The sequence below is a fragment of the Leucoraja erinacea genome, chromosome 2, assembly GCF_028641065.1.
Source record: "Leucoraja erinacea ecotype New England chromosome 2, Leri_hhj_1, whole genome shotgun sequence".
Classification (NCBI taxonomy): Eukaryota; Metazoa; Chordata; class Chondrichthyes; order Rajiformes; family Rajidae; genus Leucoraja; species Leucoraja erinaceus.
The window spans coordinates 15,722,733-15,750,332 of record NC_073378.1 but is presented as its reverse complement, the minus strand read 5'-3'; the positions used below and the strand labels follow the sequence as shown (position 1 = coordinate 15,750,332).

General features: G+C 41.3%; 1 protein-coding gene across 1 annotated transcript; it reads left to right on the top strand.

Annotated features, from left to right (window-relative positions):
• The first annotated feature begins 326 nt into the window (after positions 1 to 326).
• LOC129707156 (uncharacterized) lies at positions 327 to 26,432 on the top strand. The gene is made up of 5 exons (XM_055651945.1): positions 327 to 1,023; positions 4,431 to 5,354; positions 7,923 to 8,126; positions 16,571 to 16,752; positions 16,887 to 26,432. Exons 2-5 carry the CDS (start codon positions 5,249 to 5,251, stop codon positions 22,458 to 22,460), a joined length of 6,066 nt encoding a protein of 2,021 aa, XP_055507920.1. The 5' UTR covers positions 327 to 1,023; positions 4,431 to 5,248; the 3' UTR covers positions 22,461 to 26,432.
• The last annotated feature ends 1,168 nt before the right edge of the window (positions 26,433 to 27,600 follow it).

Sequence of the window (27,600 nt, the reverse complement as noted above, 5' to 3'; positions counted from 1 at the left end):
ATAGTCCCTCCCCCTCCCACCAGCAGGGGCAGCAGAGTTGACTTGACTTGACTTGACTTGACTTGAATGGCAAATCGTTTAAAAACATTAATATCTCTCTGATTTTTCATCGATGGGAAAACTCCTCCGGTCCCGAAAGGCGGAGGGGGGCTCTGAGCGAGGTGGCCAAACATGACGGTCGTAGGTGGTGGCACTCTCTCAGAAATCACACCACAGTGTGCCAAAAGCAGTCAAGATCAGAATTTTAGTAATATAGATATTGTCACGTACCGAGATACAGTGAAAAGCTTTAGTTGCATGCTAGATTGACAGATTCTTGATTATTATGGGTATCAGGGGTTATGGGGAGAAAGAAGGAGAATGGTGTTGAGAGGGAAAGATGATTGGGCTGAATGGCCTAATTCTGCTCCTATAACTGTTGAACCTACCCGGCTGAGATCTTCATCTATATTCATTAATAAAGGATAGAACAATCTATTTTCTCACCTTAATGGAGGAGTTGACAGATCACAGACATAATCAGGTGGGGTTGTATTCTATAAATATAAATTCAGTGGCTGCCTGTGGTTAAGGTTAGATTAGATCGTTTGCTATGTCGCTCTTCAAGGGAGATGCTAAATGCATTTCGTTGTCTCTGTACTGTACACTGACCATGACAATTAAAATTGAATCTGAATCTGAATCTGAATCTGAGTTCTTACAGACAATGATTACGATAAGGAGTTTAGAGTCAGAGCAATAACAGGAAACAGCATGGTAACAGTCACTTCAGCTTTGTTTCAGAGCATCCTGTAACAATTGTCCGTACTCTTCACCAGTATTTCAAAGAAAGATTACGTAATTTTTTTGCTGCATAAGATGATTCTACAAAAACAAGAGTGCTCATGGAATCTGTCAAGCAAATATCTCAAAAAACGATAATTTTGTTTTATTCTCATTTGAGCAATAGGTTCAAAAGGTGGAAAATGGAAAAAAACGGTGAAGATATCGCTATTATCGGAATAGGGTGTAACTTTCCTGGAGGTAAGGAAAATATCGAAGGAAAACTAATCTTTCAGCAACATTACTGAATATGATTGACAAATTATGGCTGATTTTTCCAGCGCTCAGAAAATTGAAAAAGTTCTCGAAGGTCAATGATGTTCCTATAATGGGCGCAGCCAATTTTCTGTCCCCTTAGTTTGGTCAGTCTGCAGAACCCCCAGCCCATTTCTCATGTCTTTAAGAACACTGGTGATTCTTATGGCTGTGTATAATACAATTAAAGCAAGGCCAGTTAAAATCAAAGCACCAGATAGTTTTCTCTTTATACACTATTATATATGTTGGGCATCGACTTTCATGGGTAGAATACTGAAGATGTTATAGTTGACCAAAGTTAGTTTTATTGAATTCATGGATTTAAATAACTAGTGTCTTCTCCTTGATGGGTGGGTCTTTAGGTTTTACTGGGGTTTCCAGGGAATTAAAAAAAAATCATTTGCATATCCACTTCCAGAGAAAAATACTTGTTCTCAGTATTTTCAGAATCTGCTTAGATTGGCACATTAGCTGGTGGATCAATGCCAAGACAGCAGCAGCCTGCCTGACCCCACTGTGTTTCGGGATAACATTACATGCTAGGCCTTTAAAACCCATCTCATTAGCCATGGCACAGAGGTGAAGGTATTTGGCCACCCATTTACAATCTTAAGATGGTGGGGAAACCATCTTCCTAAATAGATTTATCTCAGTTTGATAATTTTTTGGTGAGTGCAAAGAAGATAGTCTCATTTTCTTCCAATTGAGTCCCTCCAATTAAGACTATACCAGAAAGAGAGGAATAAAGAAACCTGCTTGCAGCAAAGAATAGTTGGTTCAATCAGCTGCAGTCTTATTATGGAAAATAGAAAATGCGCACTTATTTTGTGCTGGTCATACAGGATCAAAAAATGCCGATGTATTCTCATATTTTGGATTCAAGGATACATCAATATTTGTGAAGCAGGAGGGAAATTAAGGTAACATTGATGAGGATTAGCCTTATCAAGTGGCTTCTGATGCCTTCTGGCAGCAAGTACTCAGACGTTCTTTGAAAAACATGATTATCCTCATGAAAATCATACCAACTGTGGATGCTGGAAATATGCCGCATAATACACAGCAGGTCAGGCTGCAACTCTAAGATCAAAGGCCCTTTGAGTTCTGACAGGGTCAACAATGCCTTGCTATTTGTCAGAGTTATTGAAGCAGAACCTACCATTAGCAGCAAGACACCCAGTCATATCAAGTACTGGGTGTGTCTGGTTGAGTTACTGGCAAGAAAAACCACAATTCAAAATGTAGAAAGAGAACTGCAGATGCTGGTTTATACCAAAAATAGGCACAAAGTGCTGGAGTAACTCAGCGGGCCAGGCAGTATCTCTGGAGAAAAAAGATGGATGATGTTTCGGGCCAGGACCCTTCTTCAGCCTGGTAGTTTGAAGAGGGGTCCCGACTCAAAACATCGCCTATCCTTTTCTTCCAGAGATGCTGCCTGACCTGCTGAGTTATTCTAGCACGTTGTGTCTATCCACAATTCAGAATGATGGAGATCTGTGCATAGCTTGAGCTTTGCACAGTAAAGGCATCGTGCGGGCAGACCCACAAAACGACTGAGTAAATGGAGCGGGAGGTTTCATGTCCTAGATACCCTGCATTCAGCAGGAGAACCAGACAGTTCCACATGGTAGGCTGCTCTGGAAGGTTAGATTGCATGGGATCCAAGGAGAGATAGCTAAATGGATAGAGAATTGCCTTTGTGGAAGGAAGCAGTGGGTAATAGTGGAAGGTTGCTTCTTTAACTGGAGCCTCTGACTAGTGGTGTACCTCAAAGTTTGGTGCTGGGCCAATTACTGTTTGTCATCTATATCAATGATTTGGATAAAAACGTACATGGCAAGATTAGCAAATTTGCAGATGATACAACAGTGGGTGGTACTGTAGATAGTGAAAATGGATTTCAAAAATCGCAGCAGGATCTTGATCGGTTAGCCAGGTGGGCTGAGGAATGGTTGATGGAATTGAATACAGAGGAATGTGAGGTGTTGCATTTTGGAAATTCTAACAAGTGCAGGACTTTACAAAGTGAATGGTTTGGCTTAGGGGAGTGTTGTAGAGCAGAGGGATCTAGGAGTTTGGGTACATAGTTCCTTGAAGGTGATGACATGGGTAGATAGGGTGGTCAAAAATGCTTTTGGTATATTGGCCTTCATCAGTCAGAGTATTGAGTATAGAAGTTGTGAAGTCATGTTGCAGTTATATAAGACATTGGAGAGGCTGCATTTAGAGTATTGTGTTCAGTTCCGGGCACCATGTTACAGGAAATATGTTGTCAAGTTGGAAAGGGAACAGAGAAGGTTTACAAGGATGTTGCCAGTACTCGAAGGTGAGACCTATCGGGAGAGGTTGAGCAGGCTGGGACTCTATTCCTTGGAGCGCAGGAGGATGAGGGGTGATCTTATAGAGGTGTATAAAATCATGAGAGGATAGATAGGGTAGATGTACAGTCTATTGCCAAGAGCAGGGAATCGAGAAGCGGAGGACATAGGCTTAAGGTGAATGGGAAAAGGTTTAAAGGCTTTTGAGGGGTAACTTTTTTACACAAAGGGTGGTGGGTATATAGAAGGAGATGCTAGAGGAGGCAGTTGAGGGAGGCACCATTGCAACATTTAAGAAACAATTAGACAGGTACATGGATAGGACAGGTTTAGAAGGATATGGGCCAAATGCAGGTAGATGTGGCTAGTGCAGATGGAACGTGTTGGTTGGTATGGGTAAGTTAGGCCGAAGAGCCTGTTTTTATGCTCTGACTCTATAACTCTACCGTTTGCTGTGACTTTTATTTCCAGGGCTCTTCAGAAAAAGTTACAATACACAAACACGTAAGCACCCCAGAAAATACTTGCCTGCTGCTAATACAAATTTTACTTGTCAAAAAGAAATTAACAGCTTTAATTAATTTGATCACAAGCTTTCACTATAACCTCCCACATCTGTGCCCACTTATCACTGACCCGACTTTGTCCTGTTCCCACCGCTGTTTTTCAGCTTTCTCCCTCATGCCACATTTAGTCTTAAGATGTGTCCCAGCTAAGACATCATCTGTTCATTCCATCCACGGATGCTGCCTGCCCGCTGGGTTACTCCAGCACTTTGTGTTTTGCTCAAGATTGCACCATCTAGTCTCATGTGTCTCCACTCAGAACTGTTGGCAATTCCCTCCAGACATCAGAGAAACAGTCACATTGAAGCATCAGAAACTGTTGCTAATTCTTATTGCATAGATGCAGAATATTGACACTACACAGGAGACTGGCCTGGTCCATGAAACGTTATCTCCTCACAGACAAATAACTGAAATACAAGGGTAAAGACAGTTAATATCCAAATGATTTTCTCTTATTTTCCAGGCGAAGGCATTGATAATTTCTGGAAAGTTCTTCTTCAGGGAAGGAACTGTGTGGTTGACATTCCACCAAATCGGTTCGATACGACATTCTGGTATAACACTGATGGCAACAAAGCAGGGAAAATGATCACAAAACGAGCAAGTTTAATCGAAGGGTAATGACCTGTAAAACATTTAACAACATGACAAATTGAATGATAAATATCAATAATTATAAATCAGTAAAGAGCAATGTACTGTTTAATCTTGAGGTCTAGTTGAACTCGGAATTAAATCTGCAGATCATCATCGCGATGCTATTAAGAGGGCAAAGATTTTAACCATTTGTCAGAGGTTGAAGTTAGCTGGTCAGGGCTCGGTGTGAAAGTGGCCAACACAGTTGGTACAAACAGGTTAAATTGGCAAAGTTAATGATATAACTGTACTAGTAACAAATTTAACTTTGTTTTATCCCTATCATAAATGAACAATAAATCAAATATATCCGATTTTGCATTCTGCTTAAAATGATGCAGTCTATCTTTAATTGATTTTCATTGCTCTTTGACATAATGCAGTTTACATTTTTGCTAAATTTCTGTGAAAGTTTTCCAGATAATCCAAACTGTCAATCCAATAATTCAACAGAAGATTAGTTATGAAGTGACCATAATGACTTTTATTTCTAAGGTTCTTCAGATGAATTCTCAGCCCATGAATATGTGATCACACTGGAGCACTCGCTGGCGGTTAACACAAACTTTATTTATTTTTTTAATTAACAGGTTTAATGAATTTGATCACAACCTCTTTGACATAAGAGAAATTGAAGCCAATAGTATGGACCCACAACATAAACTTCTGTTGGAGTGCTCATACAAAGTGTTTGAAAATGCAGGAATTCCTATGGAAGAAATCAGTGGGAGTAAAACGGGTGTTTTCATTGGTGAGTAGATATTGCTAGAACATGCATATCAGACCTGGTTACTTGGACCCCAAAACTGTTTCATGATGTTATTGAAAGGAGCATTCACCCACCTTTGACTGAGTAAATTCACTTTACAACCATTGTCTTTTGGACAAGGAATCCTAGATTTCCTTCAATGTTTATGGGAAGTCATGGAGTCAAAGAGTATTATCCAGCACAGAAACAGGCCGTTTGGTCTACCATGTCTTAGCCAAACTATATACCCATCTACTGTAGGTACACAAAAAAGCTGGAGAAACTCAGCGGGTACAGCAGCATCTATGGAGCAAAGGAAATAGGCAATGTTTATTTCTGGGGGGGGGGAGAAGAGAGAAAAAAGGAGGAGGAGGAGCTCGAGGGCTGAGGGAGAGATAGGAAGGGGAGGAGACAGCAAGGGCTAACAGAATTGGGAGAATTCAATGTGCATGCCACCAGGATGCAGATTCCCCAATTTATTAGGTCCTTGGTGGAGTTAAGGTGGTCCAGGAGTCGTTGATTGAAGAGGTGGATCTTCCGGAGTTGGGGTCCGTTGCAGGTCTGGGTGAGTGAGACCCAAAGTTTCGGGAGAGTCAATGCGAGGTCCTGCTGGTGCCGGCACATCGCAGCCAGGGTAGATCTCAGTGCCCAGTTGGAGAACTGTAGTGTATGCCGGTAGATAGCCAGTCGTGTTTTAGATCCTTGGTGGAATCTACTGTAATCCCATTTACAACACATTGGGTTTGAATTCTATGCCTTGTCTATTTAAATGTTTGTCTAAACGCATCTTGAGTGTAATAATTGTATCTGATTCCACCACCTTCTCTGGCATCGTTCCTTTTCTTGACTCTCTTCTGTATTGCCTCAGTTCCACTCTAAAACTTCTACCTTTCAGCTTAAGTCAATGCCATTTTATTTTTGATAATCCTCCCATGGGAAGACGATGTGACCACCCTATCTATGGTTGAGTCCACAAATTAAAATCCTAAATTTCCCAAGGCAAATTTTCAAAGCATTCGACAGGGTCTTGTTGATTGCAAGAGGCAGATAAAGGGACATCTGCAAGTGGGATGCTTTTAAAAGTGAAATACGGAAAGTTCAAGGACAGCATGTTCCTGACAGAGTTAAAAGCAATTCTGGCAGGAGTAGGGAACCCAGGGTGATGAGATGTATTGAGGCACTGGTCCAGAAAATGAAGGAGATGTATGTCTGGTATAGTAGGCAGCAAAGATCAAGTACATCTCATGAGAAGTATAAAAGATATACAAGTACACTTAAGAAATGAGTGGAGTATAAAACAGGACACAGGGTAGCTTCTCCAAATATGTTAAGATCAAAAGGCTAAACAAGCAGAAAATAGGTCCCTTTAAATGATCACTGTGGGGTCATTAGAGATGGGTGAGGGTTAAATGAATATTTCCAATGTGTATTTACTGTGAAGTAGGTCCTGGAAGCTAAGAAATGTAGGAAAAATGTGATGTATTAGGAGGTTTGAATGACAATGTTGTTAACATGGTTAGTTTTGCAGATGACAACAAAACTGGTGATGTAGTGGTCAGTGAATCTAAGATTATAACAGGATCGAGAATAATTGAGGAAGTGTGTTAAGAAATGGTAAATGGAATTTAACTCAGACAAGTGGGAGGTGTTGCATGTTGGTGAAGTAAACCAAGGCTGGATTTACAGAGTAAATGGCAGGGCCCTGGAATATGTAGAACAGAGAAACCAAGAGGTTCAGGTACTGAGTTCCCTGAAAGTGCCGACATGATTAGAAAGGAAGGAAAGAAGACATTTTGGACACACTTGGTTTAATGGGTCAGGGGATTGAGTACAAGAGTTGGAGCATCATGTTATAATAGTACAAGTTGTTGGTGAGACCCCATTGTGTGCAGTTCTGGTCACTCAGATACAAGAAGGATGACATTGAGCTGGAAAGGGTGCTGAAAAGATTTTATGAGGACTGGAGGGCTTGAGCTATAAGGAGAGGCTGGGTAGACTGTTACTTTTTCCCCTCGGGCATAGAAGTTTGAGGTGTGACATTTCAGTAAGATTATTTGGGAAATATTAAGAATTATTATTGCATTAAATGGTCATCTACAAAGATGAGTTTAGGACCAACCTCTTGTGGGAGACTTAGTTATTATATATCATAGAATTTGTTTTATGTAGCATTTGGAGGCCATCTTGATTTACAGATCTAATTGCGCAAATGCATTCACAGCAAATTGCCGTGTGATTTGCGTGTTCAAACAGTGAACTCCACTAACATTTTAAACACAAAATCCATTTCATAAACTGCATATGTTTGAGAGTAAATAATGGCTGATGGGAAACTGAAATTTCAATTATAAATTATAGTGAATTTTCCTGTGGTAAATGCAAATGGAAATAGGACTGGAAGGGGAATAGGATTTTGAGAGAATGATCAGGAGGAAGTGTTTGGAGTAGCTTGGGTAGTAATGTCAAATGAAGGCTCTAATTTCTACACAATGTAATACATTGTTTAACCTATACAGATGTAATATACTCATCATCACTATATGACACTTTATCCTTGCCTTCACGTTTTAGGACTCATGAATCGTGATTACGAGGGGATTTCAAATAACTTTGCCAAAAATATCACCCATTATAATGGGACAGGATCAGCAATGAGTATAGCAGCAAACAGGATTTCTTTTGCTTTCAACCTTACTGGACCATCATTGGCTATTGATACAGCATGTTCTTCATCACTTGTGGCTTTACATTATGCTGCTCAAGCCATCAAGCAAGGTACAGGAAATATTTTTTATTGACAGTAAACACTGTTACTTATTATTCACAAATTAAATAAAGCATGTATCAGCTCTTTTTACAACAAACTAAATGTCATATGATGTCCACCCGTGGAAAAAATAAATACTATAAGATCGTGCAAATGGGTGAAACCAAGTTGGCAGCCCTTTTACATTTAACTTGATTTTTGCTTCCAAATGCTTCATGATTATGTATTTTCAAGAATCTAAACTATTGTGACTAAGGAAGTATTGGGTGAAAAATAAATGTTTACGTGCATGGGACTTTGAACCCAGATAATGTATTGGTCAACATGGTAAGTCTCGTAAGTTACTTACTTCATGAGCCAGTCCTTTAGAGCCATCAGGTTGGGCAAGGTAGGCACTGCCTACCCTGACTAAAATTTAAAAATGGTAATTACTAAATATAAATAGTAAAGGCGTGAGAGAATTATGCCTATCTAAGAGATCGATCTCTTGGGTAGGCATAATTCTCCGTGCCTTTCCTTTCACAGCATTTGGGGTAAATTTGTGGGGAGGGCAGGAGTGTTGTGAAGGAGGGGGTCGGGATCATGCCACTTGCGACGATCCTTGCACGGAGGCATGCAATGCCACAGCATTGAAGCCGGGGGGGAGAAGCAGCCACTGGGCCGGACAGCGGAACCGGCCGCCACCTCAGCACCTTCTGCCGGCCCCCGCTCACCTCTGGCAGTTCTCCGTCTAAAAACCTCTCTCCTGCCGCTCGTTGGTCTTGCTCATGTCATCCGCTTCCCGCAAATCCTTAAATACCGACAGCGCAATTGAGTTTACTCAGCTGTGGGAATTTAAGGATTTGCGATTTGCGGGAAGCGGCTGATATGAGCGAGGCCGGCGAGCAGCAGGTGAGAGGTATTCAGACAGAGAGCACTGCCAGAGGTGAGTGGGCCGGCAGAAGGCGCTGAAGTGGCGGCCAGTTCTGCTGTCGGGTCCCGGCGGCCACTCGCAGCCACCCGAGCTGCTTCCCTCCCCGGCTTAAATGCGGTCGCTCCACGTTCGGAGCACCGCAGCAGCGGAGAGTGAGTGAGTTACTGGCATTATTCCTGACCCCTTCTTTCTCAATGCTCCTGCCCTCCCCGCAACTTTACCCCTGGCACTGACTCTCCACACGCTGTGAAAGGAACTCTCCCCCCAATTGTTCCCTTGAACAAGTCTTGTCATTCAATAAGATGACAACTGATTCAACTTATCCCTGTGCTCCAGTTTTTCACACCATCCACCACCTCTCACCCCCCCCCCCCCCCCCCCCCTCCCCCCCGCCCCCTGCCGTCACCCTTCACCCCCCCCCCCCCCCCCCCCCCCACCCATGCAGTAAATAAGAATTAAGGAGACTTGGAAGCCTTGGACAAATTGAATTGTTACTGTTTTTATTTTTATTTTGTATTTTTACGGAGAGAACAATCTGCGCATGTGCGGTTTAAGTAAAGTTAAAAGCCGACTGACTGCCTACCTTGAGTAATTATTCACGGCACGTACCTGCTTTAGAGAGATAATGGGATCAGTATATAGTGATCTTTGGAAGTAGGAAATAAACATTAAAATTTACCAGAAAGTAAATTTGCTCTGAGAGATAATAAATATTTCATACATGCCCTGTTTTTCAGTATTTATTTCAGATACACTGACCTTTTTTGGGCACATATTATAGATAAGAAAACCAACAACAATGCTGTAAATCTATTAATGTTAGTGTGAGTAAACCGTGGAGATTGATTGTAATGATCCTATAGAGCAGAATTTCCAGAAATCTCCCATGTTTGCTTTCCTGAATTTCCCTGGCTTATCTGCAGCTATGTTGACCTAAGCTTAGATATGAAATGCTGGAGTAACTCAGCTGGACAGGCAACATCTCTGGAGAGACAGAATGGGTGACGTTTAGTGTAGAGACAGGGGTTCGAAGAAGGGTCTTGACCCGAAACGTCACCCATTCCTTTTCTCCAGAGATGCTGCCTGTCCCGCTGAGTTAATCCAGCATTTTGTGTCTATCTTTGGTGTAAGCCAGCATCTGCCGATCCTTCCTACACTTGACCTAAGCTCATCTGGAGGCTGCTGCCCTGAGTCTGGTGAGGTGCTGAGGCAGTCACGTGAGGCAGAGATCTGTAAAAGGTCCTTGAAATAATTTAAAACCCATTTGACAGTCAGAGCTATTTAATAATAGTTGAAATACATTAAAATAATCAGCGAGAGTAAAATTTATTTTTAAATTGCCGTATATACTTAAAATACCTTAAAATAAATATACTAAGGAAACAAACCAGTTACCACTACTTTTTCTTTCAATCATAGTTAATGACCTCATTCAAATACATCTGCCTGCCATCTGTGGCATAAAGCTGAAACATAGAAACATAGAAAATAGGTGCAGGAGTAGGCCATTCGGCCCTTTGAACCTGCACCGCCATTCAATATGATCATGGCTGATCATCCAACTCAGTATCCTGTACCTGCCTTCTCTCCATACCACCTGATCCCTTTAGCCACAAGGGCCACATCTAACTCCCTCTTAAATATAGCCAATGAACTGGCCTCAACTACCTTCTATGGCAGAGAGTTCCAGAGATTCACCACTCTCTGTGAAAAATGTTTTTCTCATCTCGGTCTTAAAGCATTTGGTTTCCCAGTTTGGGCTGGTTGTGCACATACAGTGGTAACCTGAGTGGCAGAGCAGGAGGAGGGATGTAAGAGCACCTGACCTCCAGCCCATTTCTGACTGTGTTTCAATGCGCAGGACCCATGAGCTGATCAGCTAGGAGGACTTCATCAGCAATTTCTACAGGTTCACTGTCAAAACATAAGTACATTTATCTGTAGTTATGAGGATCTTCACATGATCCCTAAGTGCTGCAAAACCAATAATTTTAATTTAAAGCAAATAGCTTTTTAGCCAATTTAGCACTGCCAAGTCCTGTAAGTAGTAAATAGTAAATAAGTAAACCGCTCAATTGTTTTGGAGGTGATTGTATGATGAATGTTGGCCATGTCGCCAGAAGAGCACATTGTTTTTCTTTGAATAAATCAAAATCAAGTCAATTTTATTTTCAAATGCACGCGCACAATGAAGTATAGGCACCATGAAAATCTTGCTTGCGGTGGCATCACAGGCACATAGACTGAGACAACACACAAAGCATAAATTATTCAACACGGTGAAAAGAAAACAAAAGTGCAAAAACAAGGCCGCGCGTTAGTGCAAATCGCAATTAGAAATCAAGTCCACGGTAGAACTGGCCTGCTTGAACAGTCTAGTGTTAGGCATGTAAATCACGTAACCATATAACCATATAACAATTACAGCACGGAAACAGGCCATCTCGGCCCTACAAGTCCGTGCCGAACAATTATTTTCCCTTAGTCCCACCTGCCTGCACTCATACTATAACCCTCCATTCCCTTCTCATCCATATGCCTATCCAATTAATTTTTAAATGATACCATCGAACCTGCCTCCAGCACCTCCACTGGAAGCTCATTCCACACCGCTACCACTCTCTGAGTAAAGAAGTTCCACCTCATGTTACCCCTAAACTTCTGTCCCTTAATTCTGAAGTCATGTCCTCTTGTTTGAATCTTCCCTATTCTCAAAGGGAAAAGCGAGTCCATATCAACTCTGTCTATCCCTCTCATCATTTTAAAGACCTCTATCAAGTTGCCCCCTTAACCTTCTGCGCTCCAGAGAATAAAGACCTAACTTATTCAACCTATCTCTGTAACTTAGTTGTTGAATCCCAGGCAGCATTCTAGTAAATCTCCTCTGTACTCTCTCTATTTTGTTGACATCCTTCCTATAATTGGGCAACCAAAATTGTACACCATACTCCAGATTTGGTCTCACCAATGCCTTGTACAATTTTAACATTACATCCCAGCTTCTATGCTCAATGCTCTGATTTATAAAGGCTAGCATACCAAAAGCTTTCTTTACCACCCTATCTATATGAGATTCCACCTTCAAGGAACTATGCACGGTTATTCCCAGATCCCTCTGTTCAACTGTATTCTTCAATTCCCTACCATTTAGCATGTACGTCCTATTTTGATTTGTCCTGCCAAGGTGTCACATTTATCAGCATTAAACTCCATCTGCCATTTTTCAGCCCATTTTTCCAAATGGCCTAAATCACTCTGTAGACTTTGGAAATCCTCTTCATTATCCACAACACCCCCTATCTTGGTATCATCTGCATACTTACTAATCCAATTTACCACACCTTCATCCAGATCATTGATGTACATGACAAACAACAAAGGCAGATCCTTGAGGCACCCCACTAGTCACCTGCCTCCAACCCGATAAACAGCCATCCACCATTACCCTCTGGCTTCTCCCATTCAGTCACTGTTCAATCCATCTTGCTATTCCTGCATGTATACACAACAGTTGAACCTTTTTAACCAACCTTCCATGAGGAACCTTGTCAAAGGCCTTACTAAAGTCCATATAGACAACATCCACTGCTTTACCCTCGTCAATTTCCCTAGTAACCTCTTCAAAACATTCAAGAAGATTAGTCAAACATGACCTTCCAGGCACAAATCCATGTTGACTGTTCCTAATCAGACCCTGTTTATCCAGATGCTTATATATATTATCTCTAAGTATCTTTTCCATTAATTTGCCCACCACTGAAGTCAAACTACCAGGTCTATAATTGCTAGGTTTACTCTTAGAACCCTTTTTAAACAATGGAACAACATGCGCAGTACGCCAATCCTCGGGGACTATTCCCGTTTCTAATGACATCTGAAATATTTCTGTCATAGCCCCGGCTATTTCTACATTTACTTCCCTCAATGTCCTAGGGAATATCCTGTCAGGACCTGGAGACTTATCCACTTTTATATTTTTCAAAAGTGTCAGTACTTCTTTTACTTTGAACCTCATAGTATCCATAGCTACTCTACTAGTTTCCCTTACCTCACATAATTCAATATCCTTCTCCTTGGTGAATACCGAAGAAAAAAAAAAAAAAAAAATATCCCTCAGACATTCAGGAGGGCAAGGCACACCGCTGCCCAGTGGATCATAAACTTTGTGCTGGGTTCCTCGGAGGTCCAAAGGTTGGCACATTGGCGAATGTAGTGAATTTTACCATTGAGTTCTGTTTTCGGATATATGGAGAGTTCTCCACTTTTTACCAAAGTGTCATTGTGGTTCTTTATTTGTGGGTCGGGATGAGATTGGATCTGTGGTGGACCCACTTATTAGAAGCAATGATTGCTATGTGGCAAATGTAGAGTGGGATTAATTTAAGTGCAGCCAAATGTGAAAAGGATTCCCCAGTGCTTGATTCTCCAGAAAGAGACCAGGCAGCATCCTAGAGAGAGAAACAGAATTATGATTTCTGCTTGCTCTGTGACTGTAAAATTAGTTCCTTGGATTTCGAGTGAAATGAAACTGAAACTTCATTTTACTGAAACTTCAGTTTTAGTTCCATTTCACTTAAACCTGTCATGCTCTGATTCCCAGTAGAAAGACTGGTTGTATGAAATTGTTGAAGTCACTGCTGCACCCTGAAGAACATATCTTTAGTCAGAAAAAAGAAGGGTTGTATTTCAAGTGTACATTGAGATTCTTTGGAGCAGTGTATGAGATCAAAATCAGAAAAAAAGCTAAAGTGTGAGTGGGATAGAAAATTAGTTAGACAACTGAAAGCTCATGATCTTGGTTGTGAACTTAACAACGTTTTTCTACAAATTAGTCAAGCAACCCGAGTTTATAGAACAATAAACTGTACAGCAGAAGAACAGGTCATTGATCCTTAATATCTGTGCCGAACATGATGCTAAACTAATCTCCTCGGTGTGGATGCAATCCATATATTTCCATTTCATGCATATCCAAATGTATTTCTAAAAGCCTCTTTATACACTGCTATTGTATCTGCTTCCACCAGCACTCCTACCACTCCCCTCATATCTCTTTTAAACATTTCCTCTCTGACCTTAAGGCTATGCTCTCTAGTTCACCCTGGGAAAAGTTTGAATGTCTTACATGCTTAGAAACATAGAAGAATAGGTGGAGGACCCGGCCATACGGCCATTTGAAACAGCACCGCCATTCAATATGATTATGGCTGATCATCCAAAATCAGCAACCCATTCCTGCTTTCTCCCCATATCCCGTGATACCTTTACAAGGACCCTGTACAACTGTAGTAGGACCTCCATGCTCCTATACTCAAATCTTCTTGTTATGAAGGCCAACATTTGCTTTGTTCACTGCCTGCTGTACCTGCATGCTTACTTTCAGTGAGAACTGCCCCTAAGGCAGTTTGTCGTTGTCTACAACCTCGCTCTGGCAGCTCCTGCGACGGTGCTGGTGTCAAACTGTAATGGCCCTGCTGTTCCTTTGGATCGATCGGCGATGTGGAGAGGGGGGGACGTGCTGCATGGGCAACAGCCTGTCCCCCATATGACATCGCCCAGGCTTGCATCCGACCATACATCACCTGCAAACTAGGATGCATCACCCATGGTCAGTCGTGACCGAGGGGGGCCTACTACTTTCAGTAACTGATGTACAAGGACACCAAGGTCATGTTGATTCTCACCTTTTCCTAATCTGACAGCATTCAGATAATAATCTGCCTTCTTGTTCTTGACACCAAAGTGGATGACCTCACATTTATCCACATTATACTGCATCTGCCATGCATCTGCCCACTCACCCAACCTATCCAAGTCACCCTGTATCCTCATAGCATCCTCATCGCAGCTCACACTGCCACCCAGCTTTGTGTAATCCGCAAACTTGGAGGTCACATTTAATTCCCTCGTCTAAATCGTTAATATATATTGTAAATACTGGGGTACCAGCACCGAGCCTTGCGGCACCCCACTAATCACCACCTGCCATTCTGGAAAGGACCTGTTAATCCCTACTCTTTGCTTCCAGTCTGCCAACCAGTTGTCTATCCATGTCAACCTCCTACCCCCAATACTGTGCTCTAATTCTGCACATTGCAAATCTTGTGTGGGACCTTGTCAAAGGCGTTTTGAAAGTCCAGATACACCACATCCACTGGCTCTCCCTTATCCATTCTACTTGTTACATCCTCAAAAAATTCCAGAAGATTAGTCAGTCATGATTTCCCCTTCATAAATCCATGCTGAATTTGTCCAATCCTGTCACTGCTTTCCAAATGCACTACTATAACATTTTAATAATCAACAGATATAAGGACACTACTGATATAAGGCTAACTGGTCTATAATTCCCCATTTTCTCTCTCCCTCCTTTCTCAAAAAGTGAAGTTACATTGGGTCCTTGACTACTGGGATGCAGAACATCAGGCCTTGGGGGTTTATCTGCCTTCAGTTCCAACAGTTTACCTAACACTGTGTCAATGCCATGTTTGTTTTATATTTTGCAGAAGATATCTTATTATGCACACAAAGTGCAGTATACTAAACTAGAAAGGGTACAAGTGAATTGCTGCTTTACTAAGAAGGAATGTCTGGTCCCTGGACAATGAGATGAGAAATGGTAAAAGGCCATTTAGCATCACCTGCATAAGAAGCTGCCATGGTCAGGGAAGTGGATATTGGTGGATATGTAAGAGTGAATGAAGGAGTTGTGGAGGACATGGAACCTTTGTTACGCTGAAAGGGGACTGTTGGGGAAGAGATGCCAGGGAGGTAATCTATTAAATATTGTGGGCTATGGACGCTGTGGTGGTATAGAACTAGAACATAGAGCATCCTATGCTGTGGGTGAGAGCACATATGGTGAGAGCAGAGATATAGGAGATTAAACTGAGATGGTTGAGATACCTACCAACTATGGTAGAGGAGAAACCAAAACTGAGGTAAAAATGACAGGTCCATTGTGTGCGGACCATTTGTACCTGTGTATCATCATTAAGGGTGAGGATGTTAATGGAGTCTCTTCCTCTTCTTTGCTTGATTGTTTTAATTTGATCTGGTCTGTTGGTTATGGGATTAGTTAGCTCCATCTGAAGAATGCTGATTCTGCTGTGTGGTATGAATGGATTATTATTAAATTGCTTCCTCACTTTGAATTGGCACCTCACTTTTAGGAGGTCCTGGTATTATTTTCTGGCTTGCTGTTCCACACTGTTAATTAATCACAATTAGTAACCTAGCATTAACATGATGACAGATTGAACAACATGCCAGGTTGTGAGTTTACATACTGTGATGGAAGACAACTCTGTTGCTCTTGAGGTACCAACGAGTCTACTCCACATCTCAATCATGGCTGATCTGTCTTTCCCTCTCGACCCCATTCTCCTGCCTTTTCCCCCATAACTCCCCGTGACACCCTCACTAATCAAGAATCTGTTCATCTCCGCCTTAAAAATCCCCAATTATTTGGCCTGAAGTTTTATTCGGCTATAATTTGGTACTCGCAGACTTTGTTCAAAGTTGCCTTTTGTCTCTCAGGTGATTGTGAGATGGCAATTTGCGGGGGAGCGAGCTGCATCATTGAACCAAGAATCAACGTGGCTCTGAGCAAGGCACAAATGATATCTCCAGATGGAATAAGCAAGCCATTTTCCATCAAAGCCAATGGATACGGCAGAGGAGAAGGTTGTGGAGTTTTGCTGCTCAAACCACTAGCAAAGGTGAAGCATATTTATCATGTATTGTTCTCGCATCAAGAAAATTCAATTAAATATCAGTATCTATTTTCAAACTTAAAAAAAAAAATGATTTAAACTTTCTTTACCATTAATATATTCATTAATCCTATCCACAGGCTCAGAAAGATCATGACCATATTTGGGGTGTAATAGTCTGTAGTGCAATTAATCAAGATGGAAGAGCAGTCAAGCCCATCACCAGACCTTCCCAGAAGCAGCAAGAAGAGTTATTGAGAAGTATTTATCCCAGAAATGTTGACCCATCACAGATTCAGTACATGGAGGCCCATGGAACCGGAACACCAGCTGGTGATCCGACTGAAGCAGCGAGCATATCAAATGTTATTGCGCAACCTAGGCATTCAGATGTCCCTCCACTTACAATGGGCTCTGTCAAAGGAAACATTGGCCACACGGAGTCAGCTGCGGGAGTTGCAGGATTAATTAAAGTTCTCCTCATGATGCATCATGGAAAAATTGTACCATCCCTCCACTACTCAGAGGAGAACTCAAGCATCAATGCAAAAGCTTTGAATCTACATATTCCAACTGCTGTGAAGAACTGGGAAGAAAACGGGGAGAAAGAGAAGATGGCAGGAATCAACTCATTTGGATTTGGAGGGACAAATGCTCATGTGGTCATAAGGCAGTTGAAGCGAGAATCTGTTCCTAACTCTGTACAAAAACCACTAGAAATATTTGTGCTTTCTGCTGCCTCCCAGAATTCAGTTAGAATGATGATAAAGGACACAAGCAACCAAATAAGGGAAAGTGAAGACCTAATTCTCCAGAATCTGGCATTTACATCTGCTTGTAGGAGAAGCCATAAGCATTACAGATACAGGAAAGCATTTAAAGCTTCTTCCCTTGAGCATCTTCAACAGCAGCTTAGATCAGCTGCAGATACTGAAGTTGCTCAGATCAAGTCTGATGTAAACGTGATATTTGTGTTTTGTGGTAATGGTGTTTTATATCATGGAATGTGCAAACAACTTTTACAAATAGAACCAAGGTTCAGAACACAGATTGAGGAGATAGAAAAAATACTCCAACAATACACAGACATCAACTTAATAAATTTAATTGAGAATGACTGCGATAACCTTACAAAACCAGACATAGCACAGCCACTGCTTTTTGTCATTCAGGTAGCAGTAGTGAATCTGTTGAAGTTCTGGGGAATTCAGCCTGACATTATCATTGGCCACTCAGTTGGGGAAGTTGCTGCTGTATATTGTGCTGGGATACTTTCACTCCAAGATGCTGTCAAGGTGCTTTACCACAGAAGTGCATTGCAATCAACAGTAACAGGGGGAAAAATGCTGGTAGTTAGTAATTTACCTGTGTCAAAAGTGTCAGACAAACTCGATTCATATTCAGGGAGACTCTGCATTGCTGCATTCAATAGTCCCACATCATGTACAGTTTCAGGTGACGATAATGCTATTGACAAATTGCGCACAGATTTGCACAGTTCATTTGGAGATAAAAATGTATTCCTTCACATTTTGGATGTGCCTGCAGCATATCATAGTCACTTGATGGAACCTATCCTAAACAAAGTGGAAGAGAGGATTGGTAAATTACAGAAACATGAAACAAAAATTAAAGTAATTTCCACTGTCACTGGACAATTGGTTTCAGGAAATGATTGTGTGACAGGGACGTATTGGTCAAGAAATATTGAAAATCCTGTTCTTTTTGAACAAGCTGTTAGAACCGCTGTTGCAGAGGTTAAAAATGCAGTGTTTATTGAAATTGGACCAAGAAGGGCCTTACAAAGGTACATTAAAGAAATTGTAGGAAATGAGACTCAGGTTTTCCCTGCAATGCAGCCAGAAAGAGATTATGAAACTATGCTTTCAGTTTTATCAGGGGTGTTTGAAATGGGTTACAATCCTAATTGGCAAAACATCTTCAGAGAACACAAGGGTATTCCAACATTGTGTCCGTGTTATAAGTTTGACCACACTCAGCTTAACATCAATTTTGAAGATTTTAGGCAAGGTAATGAGAATGCATCATCTGTAACGCATCCCCTTCTTAGCAGTTCAAACAAAGATGGCAAGGAGTACAATTACAACCTGACACTAACAACCGCGCCATACCTGCTGGAGCACAAAAATAATGAAGTGCCTATATTACCTGGCTCTATGCATGTTGAACTTGCATTAGCATCTGCCTTGGCAAGCATTAAACCAAAGGTACCTCTCGGGTTCTGCCAAATGAATATTACTTTCTTGAATCCTTGCATTGTGCAGCCAAACTCGACTGAACTAAAGGTCAAAATTAACAGTAAAGATAAAATAACTGAATTTACTGTTATGGCAGCAACTGTTTCTTATGCAAAAGGAGAGGTTTGTCAAAATATGGAATGCATTGTGGAAGAAAATATTCTTTCCCTTGAACATGTTTTGCAAAGAGCCAATGAAAGGATAAAGGCAGAAGTTATCTATGAAAAAATCGCATCTTTGGGCTTCCAGTATACTTCAGTCTTCAGAAACCTCAGAGAAGTGTTCTATTCACATGAACTCAAGGAAGCTACAACATATGTCAAGGTACCAGATGAACTTGTAATGCAGATGCATGAATACTGCATTCATCCAGTTATTTTAGATTACTACATGCAAATGTGTGCTGTTCTGGCAATGCAAATGTCAAACCCGAGACCAGGGTTCCCAACTTCCATCGGGAGTTTGGTAGTATGTCAACCAATGCAACAGGAAATTATGATATACGTAAGGATTTGTAAAAATACTGCAGAATATTTTGAGGTCTCTGGGGCATTTACAGATACAAAGGGCATAGTCATTGCAGAGTTAAAAAATGTCAGAATTATGTTTCTTGATCAAGACAATTCTACAGAATTCAATAATTTCTCCTTTGAAAATACTTGGGAGGAAATTGACAACCTTGCCAAAGGTAGTCCTTCTGCACCTAAAGCATTGGTATTTGCAGATAACGTTGGAGTTGCCGAAGTTCTGCAAAGGCACTTGCATAGGCAGTCCTCATATATTCCTTATCAGGATCCATCCACCTTGATGGACAGAGAAGTTACACAGATTCTACGACAGCACAATGTGACAGATTTGACCTACTTTGATGAAGTGTTGTTCTTATGGGGAATGAAAAACCTAACTGGCCATAATAGCGAAGTAGTGGTGAATTACATCAGCAGCTGCTGTGAGGTTTATCGACAAATCCTGCTACTGGTTCAAGGGGGAAAATCCTCAAAATCTGTCAGAATAGTCACCTTTCGGACATCAGACAAAGTAGTGGATCAAATCACTGCAGGTTTTGCCTTGTGGGGAATGACCAGATCATGTCTTCTAGAGCTTCAACAGGTTTCTCTTCAGCTGATTGACATTGGCTCTACCAGTGAGATGGATATTGCAGCATTAGCTCACACAATCCGCCTGCCTCATAATTACCCTGAAGTAATGATTCAATTCGGAAAGATCCATATTTCACGAGTCAGACGAGCAGCCAATATAAGTTCCAACGGTATTCACAACATGGCACCTTATTCTGGTTGTGGAGATATTATTTTCCAGACAATGAATCCCTACAAAGTTGTAGATTTCCATGCAAAGCCACAAGAAAGAAGATTGAATGAACCTACAAACCAAACAGTGCATGTTAAAATCGATGCAATGTGCATTCATTCTTCAGATTACTTTCCAATCAGTGTCTCTGCTGTGAAATTTGGACAGACACTGTATTGGAACACAACCAACACTCAAGGACATGAGCTAATTACTGTAGACTTCAGTGGTACAATCACATCAGTTAGCAATGGTGTAAAAACCTGTAAAGTAGGAGATCATGTTGTTGTATGCTATCCTGTTGCTGCACATTCGACCGTCAGTCTCCCTGCATCTGTGTGTTTCAAAAGCAGCAACATTCCACTACTGAAGCAAACGCCCTGCGTTTCATACTTTACAATTGCCTGGGAAATACTCTGTAACATTTTGCCTCGAGTTAAACATCACAAATATTTGGCAATTCATTCCTCGGCACCAGAATCTTGCTTCAGAAAAGTGCTGTCCCTAGCAGCTACTTCAGTGGGCTGGAAAGTACAGGTTCAATCAGAGCTTAATGACTTTCCACAAGCTTTTCTTAGTTCTGATGCATTGCTTTTCCTGCCACCCATTAAAACAAGCCTCATCAAGAAGATTGTTAACAATTGTTCTGCTAAGCATGTTATTGTTCTCGTTGATAACAGCCAAGTATTTGAAATTTCTCAGAACATGCTTGGTTACGAAAAGGATAATGTTCAAATTCACTTTTTGCAGGTAGCCAACATACTTAAAACGTGGTATCTTAAAACATCGGCAGACAGTATTTACAAGTGGATGAAATCATTGCGCTTAAAGAGCAAGCAGCATGATTTTCCAAGGATTAACTTTCACTCACTGATGTCTGATATGGATGAATGTAGGAAAGAGTCCTACCTCACTAGTGAAGCTGTCTCAGTTGTGGATCTGAATGCAAATGCATTAAATAGTAAGATTTCAGAGATACCAGTGTACAACTGTCAAAAACAACTATTTAGTAGAGATGCTGCTTATATAGTTACAGGGGGACTTTCAGGGCTTGGCTTGCAGACAGTACATTTTATTGCTGAACATGGTGGAGGAGTTGTCATTATTCTGTCAAGAAGCTCCCCATGTACCGAGAAGAAAGAAGAATTCAAAAATATTTTGAACCAGTTTGGGACAACTGTAGTCAGTGTTCCCTGTGACATCTCAAAACAGTCAAATGTTGAGTTGGCAATCAATCAGTTTTGTTACTCCTTCCCAAAGATTCCAATTAAAGGAGTGTTTCACAGTGCCGTTGTATTACACGATGCCCTTCTTCAAAGTCTAAATAGGTCCTTATTTGATAAGGTTTTAGCTCCCAAAATTGCAGGAGTTCTGAATCTTCACAATATAACAAAATCCTTCCAATTGGACTATTTTGTGTGCTACTCGTCAATTGCATCATTCCTTGGGAGTACTTCCCAAGCAAACTACTCTGCAGCAAACTCTTTTCTTGATTTCTTTATGCATTACAGGAGAAATCACGGACTAGCAGGGCAGTCTATAAACTGGGGTGCACTCAATCTTGGACTATTACTCAACAAGGTTGATATCCAAAGATTTCTGGAATCAAATGGAATAATGACTTTGGAAATTTCGCAAGTTAAAATATGTCTTGAGAAAGCCCTTGAACTAAACAATCCGCAGCGAGCTATCTGTAAATTTAATTTCTCCACTTTATACCATAATGTAATTTTTCAGCACCCTGCAATCAAAGCACGAATTGGTTCACTTGTGGAACATGAAATCAATAAAGCACATATTAGTCCAAAGCAAGTTTTATCCACTAATTCAGCAATGATCCCTGAGCAGTATATCATTGCATTGTTGAGTGAAGTCAGCGATGCTGATCCTACAAAGTTCACAAAAGAAACTTACCTGTCCAGCTTTGGCCTTGATTCCATGCTGAGTATGACGGTGCAAAATCGTATTTATCAGGAAATAAATATTAATTTGCCACTCGTGACATTCCTGGATCCAAATACAACAGTAGGTACTGTAGTGTCACTGCTTGAAAAGCAAAACCCTGTCCAGCCACAATTTAGCGAAACAAATCTGCTACAGTACCAATCTTTGACTGCTGAGTCTGATGAAAACACTGTATTCTAATTACAAATATTTGCACTGATGAAACAGAAATTAAATTTCCACATGTAGAAAATAGTTTTTGTTTGGAAATTTTTACCATCAGGAAAGCTGTTCTGAATGTAGAAACAAAGAACTGCAGATGCTGGTTTATATCAAAGATAGTGCTGGAATAACTCAGCGGGTCAGGCAACATCTCTGGAGAAAAAGGTTAGGTGACCTTTCGGGTCGGGACCCTTCTTTAGACTGAAAGTGTGTGTCTATCTTCGTTCTGAATGTTGCCCATAGTACATTGTAACGATGAATCAAATTATGTTAATTCTCTAATTCTGAATGCTTTTCTGTTGCTATCTGCAATGCCTCTAGCTGATATTTTTAAACAATGACATTTATTTAAATATAATGTATATGTACTCGTACTGCTCTACAATACTTATTAATTATGAATTCCAAATTTGTAGTATACTGAGAATCCATGGCCCCAGTCATCCTCACTGCAATTCTTTACTAGCATCAATATTTCTCTGGAGTTTAGGTTAGATTTATTATTATCACATACAGTGAAAAAGTTTGTTTTGTGTGCTATCATAGAAACATAGAAAAATATGTGCAGGAGTAGGCCATTCGGCCCTTCAAGCCAGCACTGCCATTCAATATGATCATGGCTGATCATTTAAAATCAGTACCTCGTTCCTGCCTTCTCCCCATATCCCTTGATTCCTTTAGCCCTAAGAGCTAAATCTAACTCTCTAAATCTAAATCTAAATCTGTAGTGCATATAATAGTAATGGTGACTTTAAGTACTGAGTACTAATGGTATGATTTGTGCCGTGATATATTCAATATCTTATCAGCCTCGTGAATATGTGTGAGTATGCGCAGTGTACTTCGTGAAATAAAGACCCACACTGGCAACAGTGTGTACTGAAAACCTGTGCTTGTTTCTATCTGCATGCTGAAGCTGTAATATCTTATAAAATCTATCCAATCAGATTAGATAATACTATGCATAAATATGATCAGGTCAAACTCAAGATAGAGCAAAGTGTGCAAAATATAGTTCTCAGCATTGTTGAGCATCAGTTCCAGAGACAAAGTCCAATGTCAACAATGGGTTAGAGGTGAACTAGACAGTACCCGAACTTGCTGAAAGACCATTCAGTAGTTCTGCACTGTGACGGCTATGGACAATTGTAATATTGGGTCTCTGTCCAGCAATATAATTCCAGTACAGCTAAACAAAGCTCCAACACAGACATGAGGATGGTAGTCAGTGAAGTTAGATTACAATTCTGATCCCTTTCTTAGAAATAACAATATAATAACTGAACATCCAAGAATTCCAAGTATGGAACAACAAAGTCAAATATATTTAAAGAACTGATAGGTTGCATATTGCAGCAAGCTATACTGGATGCGATAACATCTTAGAAAACAAATTCTAGGATGACACAAGGTATCAAATTGGGAAAGGACAGAATGTAAGCTGGGCACCATAGTACTTGATGCAGAAATTGTAAGTAAAATGATTTATACACCAGGATTATTTTCCCCATGCTGTTTTACTTAAGGCTGGAATCTAGAACATAGAAAATAGGTGCAGGAGTAGGCCATTAGGCCCTTCGAGCCTGCACCGCCATTCAATATGATCATGGCTGATCATCCAACTCAGTATCCTGTACCTGCATTCTCTCCATACCCCCGATCCCTTTAGCCACAAGGGCCACATCTATCTCCCTCTTAAATACAGCTAATGAACTGGCCTCAACTACCTTCTGTGGCAGAGAATTCCAGAGATTCACCACTCTGTGTAAAAAATGTTTTTCTCATCTCGGTCCTAAACGATTTCCCCCTTATCCTTAAACTGTGACCCCTTTTTCTGGACTTTCCCAACATCGGGAACAATCTCCTGCATCTAGCCTGCTTCTGCTAGTTTCTATAAGATCGCCCCTCAATCTTCTAAATTCTAGCGAGTACAAGCCGAGTCTATCCAGTCTTATTTCATATGAAAGTCCTGACATCCCAGGAATCAGTCTGGTGAACCTTCTCTGTATTTCCTCTATGGCAAGAATGCCTTTCCTCAGGTTAGGAGACCAAAACTGTACGCAATACTCCAGGTGTGGTCTCACCAAGACCCTGTACAACTGCAGTAGAACCTCCCTGCTCCTATACTCAAATCCTTTTGCTATGAATGCTAACATACCATTCGCTTTCTTCACTGCCTGCTACACACCTGCATGCCTACTTTCAATCAGTCTGAAGAAGGGTTTCGGCCCGAAACGTTACCTATTTCCTTCGCTCCATAGATGCTGCCGCACCCGCTGAATTTCTCCAGCAATTTTGTGTACCTGCCTACTTTCAATGACTGGTGTACCATGACACCCAGGTCTCGTTGCATCTCCCCTTTTCCTAATCGGCCACCATTCAGATATTAGTCTACTTTCCTGTTTTTGCCACCAAAGTGGATAATCTCACATTTATCCACAATATACTGCATCTGCCATGCATTTGCCCACTCACCCAGCCTATCCAAGTCACCTTGCAGCCTCCTAGCATCCTCCTCACAACTAACACTGCCCCCCAGCTTCGTGTCATCCGCAAACTTGGAGATGTTGCATTCAATTCCCTCGTCCAAATCATTAATATATATTGTAAATAGCTGGGGTCCCAGCACTGAGCCTTGCGGTACCCCACCAGTCACTGCCTGCCATTCTGAAAAGGACCTGTTTACTCCTACTCTTTGCTTCCTGTCTGCCAGCCAGTTCTCTATCCACATCAATACTGAACCCCCAATACCGTGTGCTTTAAGTTTGTATACGAATCTCTTATGTGGGACCTTGTCGAAAGCTTTCTGAAAGTCCAGATATAACACATCCACTGGTTCTCCCTTATCCATTCTACTAGTTACATCCTCGAAAAATTCTATAAGATAAATTCTAGAACATAAAACAGTACAGCAGAGTAACAGGCTCTTCGGCCCATAATGTCTATACTGAACATAATGCCAAGATCCACCTAGTTGCCTACACATAATCTATATCCCTCCCATCCCTACATATCCATGTACCTATCCAAAAGTCTCTTCAATGCCATAATTGTATCTGCTTCCATCACCATCCCCGGCACCACATTACAAGCACTTGCCACCTGTGTAAAAAAACCTGCCTCCTTTAAACTTTTCCCCTCTCATCTGAAAAGTATGCCCACTAGTATTTGTTATTTCCATCCTGGGAAAACGTTCTGGGAAAGGGTCCACCCTATCATTAAGTTCTATACTTCTATCAGGTCTCTCCACAATCTCTGGCAAACCAGAGAAAACAATCCAAATTTGACCAACCTCTCCCTGTAGTTAATATTAACTAATCCAGGTATATTTCTGGTAAACCTCTGCAACCTTTCCAAACCCTCCACATATTCTTTGTAATGGGGCTCCAGAAGTGCACTCAATTCTCCAAATCCGGCCTAACCAAAGTCCTTTAAAGCTGGAATATAACATCCTGACTCTAAAACTCAGTGTCCCAATCAATGAAGGCAAGCGTATCATAGGCCTTCATTACCACTCTACCTACTTGTGTTGCCACTTTCAGGCAAATATGGACCTAGTCCCCAAGATTCCTCTGTACATCAATGCTGTTAAGGGTCATTCCATTAATTATATATATTCCCCTTACATTCAACCTCCCAAAATGCAACACCTCACATTTGCTCAAACTATATCTGCCATTTCTCTGCCCATTTTAGTAACTCATTTATATCCTGTTGCATACTTTGACAACCTTACGCACAGTCTGTGACCGCAAAAATCTTGGTGTCCGAATGGCCTACTCCTGCACCTATTTTCTATGTTTCTATGTTTCTAAACTTACTAATCACACATCTGTGCCTCCCGTGAGGCTGGAGATGCCCCCCAGGAAGCAGCAGAGAAGCGGGGCGGCAAAGCCTGCCTGTGTTGTGGGAGGTGGTGGTGTGGCATCTTGGTGGGACCAGCGGTGGGGCCTCGTGGTGTCTCTCGGCTGTGGCGGTGGTGGAGTCTCGTGCCAGACAGAACCTTGCGGCAGCGGTGGAGCCTCGCAAGCCAACCCATGGTCGGCGGTACGGCAGTCGATGAGGACACAGGGGGGCACCTTGTTGCGGGTGGGAGGGAACAACAAAGGAGGACCCGGCGAGGGGGGACCGCCGTGGGGGAAGGGGATAGGGAGCGGCGTAGAACAAAGGGGGACCTGGTGCGGATACCTTGTAACATTGTCAGCGCTATTTATGTGGCCACTATTTGCATACCTTGGGTATGTATGTAAGTAAAGAATTTCACTGTGCTTTGTCACATGACTATAAAGTATTCAGTTCAATTCAATGTTCACGTCCATATCATATATATATATCACAAACTATAGAGATCCCTGCAGAACTCCGTTGCTCACAGACCTCCAGACTGAATATTGTCCTTCCACCACAACTTTCTGATCTATCAGTAAGACAATTCTGAATTCATACAACTGTCACTGTTAAGCCAGTGAGTCTTAATCTTCATCAATCACCTTTATCACCTGCTCAAAAAATTCGATCAAGTTAGTAAGACACAATCTGCCCTGTACAAAGACATGCCGACCGTCCCTAATTAACCTACTCTCCTCCAAATGGAAATAAATACAATCCTCTCCGATAGCTTCCCTACCACGGACATGAAGCTCACTGGCTTATAAGGTCCTGGTTTCTTTCTACTTACCTTCTGAAAAAAGGAATCACATTAGCTACTCGCCAGCCCTCCAGAGGCTTTTGAGGCAAGATCCAAAGTTCTTTTATCTGATGGGATAAATTGCAGACTTGATTATTTAAATGTCAAAATTTTGTAACATTGCTACTCTTGTTGTAGTAAAAAAAAATCAAGTTGAGATAAATTGCAGAGAATTAGGAGGAGCAAATAGGGCTGATTTGCTTAGATCAGCATGGACCATGTGGGGTGAAAGGGCCCATTTCCTTGCTGTACGTTCCCCAGATATCGGCATGGCCTCTTTATATACTTTTAAGTATAAGATGAAACACAAAGGCAGATTTTTATTTTAAAAGGGGGGTGGGGTTGATGCCAAACAGAATAGAACCAAAATAATATTTGGAGGAGCAACACCTCATATTTCGCTTGGGTAGTTTATACCCCAGCAGTATGAAC